Here is a 9,207-nt window from a genome sequence, read left to right as displayed (position 1 = left end):
CGGTATACCAACTGTAAACATCAGTGGTCCAGAGAGGCAGATAACAATCGTTAACGAAATACACGTGTAATTATGGTAAGGCGATAATTCTTCTTTACATTAGACGCTTTTTTTAAGAGTGGTGCAGGGTTTTATTTGACCCAATTGCATACAAAGTGTTTTATATGAATCAAATTTGGAATAGAAATGGCAGATTTGTGAAAAAAAAGATAAGCATCTATTCAGATAAAGCAACCTCCGGATGAGGTTCTTAGTACAGCAATAATTAGCATTTATATATATATATATATATATATATATATATATATATATATATATATATATATATATATATATATATATATATATATATATATATATATATATGAGGTTCTTAGTACAGCAATAATTAGCATATATATATATATATATATATATATATATATATATATATATATATATATATATATATATATATATATATATATATATATATATATATATATATATATATATATATATATATATATATATATATATATAAAAAGTCAGATATTATCGAACCTCCAATACTGGTTGGTATAGTCTTATCAGCTTTGCACTTTCAACAAAACAATGATCGACAAATGATAACTCATGTGAAACCTTTTTATTAAATTACAATTCAGTTAAAGTCTACAACACAGCTTATATATTTCAGTGGACGCTCACTGCCTATCGTTGAGAACCATGTTTTTAATTTCCTGACTGTGTAAAGCTGAGCCCGGTCACCAACATTTACGAATGCATAAATAAATGAAGGCGAACGACATCGAAGTAACTTCCGGTCAGTTTCGAAGATACCTGTCATGTGTCAGTTTACAGTAGTTAGAAAATTTACCAACATGATTAACACATATCGATAATATGTATCGAAAAATTTAGTAAGGTCCACTGAAAAGAAAGAGAGTGATTGAGTAAAACAATTTTTTTTTAAAAATCATGATTTTGCATTTCCAGAAACTAGAGTGTTAATTTGTATTCTTTTTTTTTGTTTTTCCAAATTGTATCATTTTTTACATATGAAAGAAGTTAAAATTAACAAGAAAAAACACAAATACAAAGAAATATTTCAGACTAAAGAGAATCCTTTTCCCCGAAGAGGTTGTTGGATTCGGACACAGATAGGGTGGACGTCATTTTTTAGGATACTTTGATTCAAGAATCTGCAACTCGGTTTCCAGACATGAGTTGCAGGATGGGTCATTAAGAAGCAGTTTCGAAATTTTTAAGATGTCCCTTGGTTCCACGGTTGACAGAAATCGGAGCACGGGGACGCCATTACTGTCAACAAGAAACTTCTCGAAGTTCCAGACGACATCTCGGATCTTGAATGTTTTCCAAAAACTTTCGTGAGGATTAAATTTGGCTTCATCGGGAAGTCGACATCGTTCCTGTTGAATAATGACAGAAGAAAAATTAAAATAAAAAATCATATTATAAGAAGGTCAATTCAACAAAAAAATTACTGATAAAAAGAATTCAAGGTTAACAAGGTCAGACAAAGAAAAGATTCATGTTGACAAAATACGAAAAACACTGATCATCATTACAAAAGAGCAATCTAATGGGGCCAAATGTTCACGCCTCTATTAAATGACTTAAAGAGTATGTGTTTGCTGGTTATTACAGTGATTTTTTTATATGACGATTGTCGGGGTGACATTAACACTTGACTTCATCAGCGTCGCTTCAGACGAACAACGTCTAACCATTATAACCATTCTATGACACTGTCACCAGCCTCCTGCGGCGGTCGCATCATTTCCGCCAGCAGATAGGGCACGACATACCGCCAAGACTGTCTTTGATTCACTACAGGAAATGCATTACGGAAGCGTTTTTTCAATTTCAATTTACAGTCCGCTACAAATGACACTTTGTCATGCTGAGTTTTTCTATACCTTTAGATAAGTGTACACAAACGATTCCTTTTCGCCGTTGACATCGCCTATTCCCATAATGTCGAATGCGGGAACAAAGTCACTACCGGGCCGAACGTACTTCAGACCGTTAAAGAGCTCCGTCGCATTGTCAGCCGGTTCCTGGTGACCAAACTGGTTACAGGGGAATCCCATCACCCTCAGGTGACTGTCCTCACCCACGTATGCATTCAGTTGATGGTACTGGTAGGTGAAACCTGCAAGGTAGACCGCAAAGGTATCACGAAAGACCTCAGCATTTATATAAACACAAATAGAAAAATTGTTTGTTTGCCATATCTGATTTTATTGTCATATGGTAATGACTAGGTACATTTTAAGAATCTGTCTATAAAATGTAATTGAATGAATAAAATGGGAGTAATAATTAAACGTAGTTGTTGATTAATCACCTCTTCAACCGATACATCTTTATGGTACATTAAATAATATAACATGATTGATTAAAGTCAACATTTTCGTAAATGTATGCAATTGTTAAAAGACTGATAGACATTTTACCATCATACAACACACGTATGTTTTCAATGGTAAAGCTTTATAGAAAACCCCTGTATGATCACCAGTTTGAAAGGAAGTTACGTAATTGTAGCTGCAACTTCTCGCCATTAGATATGATATCTGGTTATTCAGTTATGAATGTTTTACCAAATATTTTCTATAATCTGGCAGTTTTTATTAATTATATAATTAAATCTGAGAGGTGATTTTTGTCGGTTATCGGTTACTACACATATATGATGTCCGAACATCTAGAAACACTTTCTCAAGTCAGCGAGCTCTGACAGTGGCATAAAAAAACCCAGTAAAAATGTAAAACGGAGTAATGTTTCCAAATTTTTATGGCTTAAAAAGAAAAAAGGAAATATCCTGTCGTTTAGTGTCCAGAATAGCACACAGTTACGCCATATAAAGAGAAATGACAAACGGTTTCCCGAAATGATATCGATCTAACAGCAAATTGCCTTCATTATATGTGTTGAATTTCAAATTACCTCAGAATGTTGCTAGATTAACAACCAAGGTTACATTCCCGGCGAAATGGTGCAGCGTTCGATTGCTTCCATCCAAATCCACAGTTTGCAAGTTATAGAAACTTTGGTCCTTTGGCTTTTTGTCGCATAAAGAATAGAACCGTCCACAATGTGTCGATGAGAGGAAGGGGAGAAGGAGCAGAGAGACAACGAGCGGACTCATGTCTGCCTCTATCTACAACACACGGCCTTGGAAGCTGTGGCAACAGACCTAGATATATTTGTATAAACATCTGCTGTCATCCGGGCTTCTGTTGGTTTTATAACATTTATTTGGGGAACATCATGGGGAATAGTTAAAAATCACAACATTCACCCACACGTCACCCCTTCAGCTCATCTGTCTATATGTCATCGAGGGCAAGTTTGTCCCCAGGTGTTTTGTTTTGCGACTATGCAAATTACTTATACGAAACATTCGACAGTTCAAGCACAATAATTTATCGTTAACTGGTATTATTTTAGTAAAGTTAGTAAAGTTCTGCATCTTAATGCAATCTACGGATATGCACGGCGCCTCACAGTCGGTAGTCTGCTAAAATGTTTAAAAAGTGGCCATTTTATGTATATTGACAGTGTAATTGGTTTGACTTTTAGTTTCAAAATACATGTAAGTAGAACTATGGACAGTTTTGTCCTTTTATCCGGGGGTGTACACAGATGTTCATATATTATAATTCAGTAATTATTCTATCACTGATCACTTTATCTGGAACGAATGCATGCTGCGTAAAATAATTTCAATTTCGTTGTACATACCATATTTTACTTGTTTAGTTAAAATGATAAGAGTTAATGAGACATAAATTTAAAAAACGAGAAGTTTAAAATTAAGAGAGAGAGAGAGAGAGAGAGAGAGAGAGAGAGAGAGAGAGAGCTAGAGAGAGAGATGACCACATGACAGAGTGAATCACACTGATGGAGAGGATAGGTGTGGCGATTAAACACTAGATTAACCGCTAGATTAATGATCGAGGCGCCCAGGACGATCATTTTATGAAAGGACTTCAGGGGTATTTGTCAATCTTGGCAGAGCAATATAAGTTATTACATCTATCATGCTTGAAAATATAAGCTATATATTATTATAGGAAAACATTTGAATAATGCATACATTTTGTACATTAAAAAATCAAAATACATGTACTTCATTTTCAGATCATCCTTCTGCAAGTGTTTCTTATTCGGGGGTGGGGGTGGATGGTGGGGGTCGATTTCTTACATTATCGATCTAAACGTGCCCAAAGAACCCCGGGCATAAAAAAATACATGTAAATACATAATATGAAATTTGATCTCAGGAGGCTCACCAATTAACTCATTTTCACGAGTTGGAAAAAACATTTGAAACAATGTCTTGAATTGTACAAATTCTGAAATTCATTACCTTCTCATTTAGAAAGCAAAGGCACCACTACAGTCTGTGGTGTACAAGTAAATAAAGTACAGAATATGACCTTGAAACTTGCTCGTGAATTAAAGGTCAAGGTTTCGTCGGATCCATACATTATGATTTTTGTCGACAGGTCCATTAGATTAGATTGACCATAAACAAATATCAAAAAGTTTAGCTAGAACTAAGTAATCTGATTAAAAATACGATAGGTTGCCTTAAAGGAAACCGTTTAATAAAATACCAAAGGCAATGGTGGATGTTTGTTGTGCGTGGGCCACGAACGAGAACTCATGTTTTGTGTATTTTGTGTATTCAATTTCTGATAACAGAAATTATCGATTGAGATTTTTTTGGTCAAACAGATTTTCCTTTTTACATGTAAGTGGTGAAAATATGAATTGACAATATTATTTTCAGTATATTCGAATTTAAAAAAAAACCGTAGCCCTATCTGAAACTCTCAATGAAAAGATTTAGTGATTATGGACACTATATATTTACAGCTTAAACATTATATTTTTATATTAAGATAATGTATGAATATTTTTAAAACAAAAACGACGTACTTCACGAAAACATTCAAATGGTCAGTCTACCCAAACGCCTTTGTATTTACTCAGGGTTTGGCGATACATCGTTTTCTAGATTTGCACTATCACTTAAATTCTATAACTCAGCCTATTAATCCAATTAATGCTAAAAAATATTGATACATTAATTTCATTATTCACAATGATGATGTCATGTGCCTTAATTTAGAAATTCTTTCATTTATCTTTAAAAATTTTTAGAAAAGGAGGTCTGTTATAACAAAATCATTCCAAAGCAACCGTCGATTAATCGCAATAAAGCTAGGAGTTCAGAGACAAATTAAGTGTTGCTCTAGCTAGAATTATACAGTTTTTTATTCCAACTGTTAAATCATATTTATAAGAATCTCCATATATATATATATATATATATATATATATATATATATATATATATATATATATATATATATATATAATGTTATGATTTTATATAAAAGTTGTATGTTGTTCTCTATAACGAAAATGCACGCTCTGCAGAGACTTTCTGAAGCCTACTGGTTTCGCATGTTGCGTGCCTCGCATATGTTTATTTATACTTCGTACAATGTATTTGTGTACCATACTGGTGAATCTAATGACTCAAAGTTGAAATAAATGATATAACAATAATAAATAGATAAGGAAATAGGAGGCCTCGATTCTTTCAAAATAAACAACAAAATCTCTTTGTAAGAAGTGGGTATTTTACAGGAGACCCTAGTACATACATAAAATATCAAAAATGACATAAGTAAAGGGGAAAAGGGCGCGTCTTTTAACCACAATGAACCACAATGAACCTAAATTAACTTAACTAGGATGAGAATTAGTCTTTAAAAGGTAAATAATTCCTTTCAATTTTAATTCTACCTATTTGACGGCAGATTATATGTCAAAGAATTTTTAAAATGCTGTTAAAAATTGTCTTCTTTATTTGGCACATGCACGAACCTTATACCTCAATATTTTATTTATCTCATTCAATTGTTTAAAACAACTTTTATACACATGTAGATTGATGTTTAAAAGAAAAGCAGCAATGAAGATATTAATAAATACAGTGTAAAGGACAAGAGCGTACAAGGCATGACAAATCCCCCGTACCCAGGGTTTTTAAAATGTCATATGAACGTATAAAAAATCTTTATAATTAAAACTGTGCATCACTACATGTACATATATAATATAGAACTGCATTCTCTTACAAATACATAACATACAATAATACATGCATTTACGAGGGTCAATCAAAAAATACGAAGACTTTTGTCATAGCTATGTTACTTAACGTCATATCATTACTAAATTTGGTAGACATAATTAAGCGGTAGTTTCAGACAATTTGCAAGAAAAAAAGTTAATAAATTCTTTTATTTCTAAAAATTATAAATAATCTAATCCTGCAAAAATGAGGTCACGGCGCACGGTCAAAATTTGTGTTATGTCAACAATAAACCATATAATGTTGAAAATAATATCTCTATAATTTGGGCTTAAAACCAAATAATATTGAAACCTCAAATTAAGTATAGTCATGGTATTCTATGTTCCAAATAATGACGGGATATATTGTTTTGTCGAATAGATATTAGTAACTAAAGACAGATAGTCCTCTTTAGAATTGACTAAAAACATCGACGTCGCCTGACGTCACGGCGCAAAGAGAAGTACAAACAAAATATATTTCACTCAGGAAAAAGCCGATATAAGCTGTGAAAATGTTCAATGGTGCAAAAAATAAATCAACAATTATTTGCTAGTTTGTGTTTAACTGTAATAAATTTTGTGGGGGTGGTGATAATTGTATTTTAGATATAAAACAGTCCACAAGAGAGTCGAATATCTGTAAATATTTGGTAAAAAAAAAAAAGGTAACGTCAACCGACGTTCAGGGTTATCCTTACTGTAAACTAAGAGACACACGGTTAGAAAATGAAAACTTTGAAAAACTAACTTATGATTCTCGAACAAATGTGTGCAAATAAGATGTTTAGTGGTTCAGTGCCATTTTAAATTGTAAGGTTAAAGACACAAGAGACTAATCGTGATATAAAGATGGGGTATATATATATAAACTGTACGTGTTTAATCTTGACGTCATGTTTTGAACGTTACCATGCGCCGTGGTGACAAAACATGTTGTTTTTAAAAAGGGGTAACAAAAATACCGTTTCATAAAAAGGACTAAAACTTTGCATATCAATAACATAAGTGTTGGTGCACAGATTAATTTGTTAAGTATGATTTTCATAAAAAAGACATGCAGCCACATTGTCTTCGTATTTTTTGATTGACCCTCGTAAAAATTGCTACTTATCTCATTTGTTTTATTTGATGCTTTCTAAGCATTACAGCATGATCTCATATCAATGCTAGCGCTAATTTTATCCGACATTATGTTAAGATTATGAACATTACGTAATTGTTGTCATTATATAAATGGTATTAGATTTTTTTTTTATAATAATCCAATAAAAAAGCAAAACATGTTTTACTTAAAAGCAAATGAATTAAAAATAAAATGCAGTCTATGCGATTCGAACACCCTCTCCATGGAGAAGGAAGGAATATGAGCCTCCGCTTATCACAGTGAGCGACGCTGACACGTTAGAGTACAAGCGAATGAATTTAACTCTTTGACAATTATTAACAAAGTAAAACGTTTTTGGTGAAAATCACAAATTTGACCCATTATGGGTCTAGACTCCATTTTAATATATCAATAATAAAAATCAATATAAACTAATTCTTTAAATAAAAGTACTTTTAGGATGGAGGCAGGACCCATCCATACCTAATTTTGCAATTAAGAACAGTGAATGGTCCAAGATTTAGGCAAAAAACGACGTGCAGCTTAATTTGGAAACCTATACCTGTCGTGTTAATAGAGTTAATTAAATCACAATATTGACTTCCATCGTGAAATTTATAATAAAAACAATGCATACAAGTCAAACATTCATATTTTAACTTGAATTGAAATTCTTTCGGGTGGGGGATATACAACGCCTTGTACGCCCCTGTTCTTTTGATATTTAATATAATCAAGACGTTATTGTTATTTCAAGCTTAATATATGATAAGCTCGGTTCTCGTAATGTTTTATCTGTTTAATTTTAAAGTAATCAGTCATTTCACGTAAACTCTAGATTATTTGATCATCTGATGAAAAAATTTAATATATACAAGGTAAATTTTTCACAGCATATATAAAATGTGGACAAGATGGCTGCATTTTGTAACCCCCCACCCCCACCCTTTCAGAATGGGGAATTTCGAATCACGTGTGAATACAATGACCGCTTCTGGATAAAAATGCGTTTAATTGTGAGTTACAGTTACAGAAATTATAGCAACATGTACAGAATTCGTATTAATAATGTAATTATGAATAAAAAACATTTGTAATTTTTTAAGGCATCTAATCTATTCTTCGCCTATTACATTTATTGTAAGTTCGGTTTTGTCTTTTGTTAGCGTGCAAAATGCAATTGAATGCTTTTTGATAGTGTAGTAGTATACATTTTCAACAGAAATTATATATTCATATAGAAAAATATCAAATAACATCAACTGTAAGTTGGGGATTACAGAAATGGAAATCTTCACATTGCGGAGATAGGAAAAAGTTGAAAGTAATTGATAATAGATCGCATCTGACATTAAATTAAACTTTAATGAAATTTTATACCTTTTGAAAAACATTTATCACCTTAATAAAATTCATTGTTGTATCATTGTGGTAACATTGTTGTTTATCGGGTTCATCGGGGGAGAAGAATCAAATGAACAACATCTGAAGTTAATTACAGATATCATACTATAGTAAAATATATTTGCCGAGGTTACACATATCTTTAAAATTTTCGTTATTAAACAATTGCAACAGCTTGAACATCGATGGTTTCTCATAAAAATATTAATAGGCAATATGTGACGCATGTCAGTGCTAAATTTCATTTATATCGTTTGCTGAATTGCAGGCATAAAAGCTTCATTTTCTCAATCATTTTAATTTGATATAATTTTAGAATCGAGTCAGTTTCCCCCCAACAGCATATAAATTTCAGTCTATATCATGTATATTAAGACTAGCTGTTTGTCCCCCCCCCCCCTTTGTCCTTTCGTTAGTGGCACTGATTGTACGTGTAAAATCGCTGGTCATTTATCTGAAAATTCACGAAGAAAATGTGAAGTTATGAACAAGCATTCTAAACCTTAATTATATAATGCATTTTTTATTT

At 32.2% G+C, this 9,207-nt stretch overlaps 1 protein-coding gene across 1 annotated transcript; it reads right to left on the bottom strand.

The window, feature by feature from the left end:
• Positions 1-613: 613 nt before the first annotated feature.
• LOC105329785 (epididymal secretory glutathione peroxidase-like) lies at positions 614-3,231 on the bottom strand. Its single transcript, XM_066066405.1, has 3 exons — positions 2,957-3,231; positions 1,923-2,158; positions 614-1,412 (listed from the first exon to the last, which is right to left on the bottom strand). The coding sequence occupies exons 1-3, from the start codon at positions 3,156-3,158 to the stop codon at positions 1,155-1,157; spliced, it is 696 nt and encodes a 231-aa protein (XP_065922477.1). The 5' UTR covers positions 3,159-3,231; the 3' UTR covers positions 614-1,154.
• Positions 3,232-9,207: the final 5,976 nt, after the last annotated feature.

Source organism: Magallana gigas, chromosome 7 (genome assembly GCF_963853765.1).
Source record: "Magallana gigas chromosome 7, xbMagGiga1.1, whole genome shotgun sequence".
Lineage (NCBI taxonomy): Eukaryota > Metazoa > Mollusca > Bivalvia > Ostreida > Ostreidae > Magallana > Magallana gigas.
The sequence above is the reverse complement of the archived record's forward strand: the minus strand, read 5'-3'. Positions and strand labels throughout refer to the sequence as shown.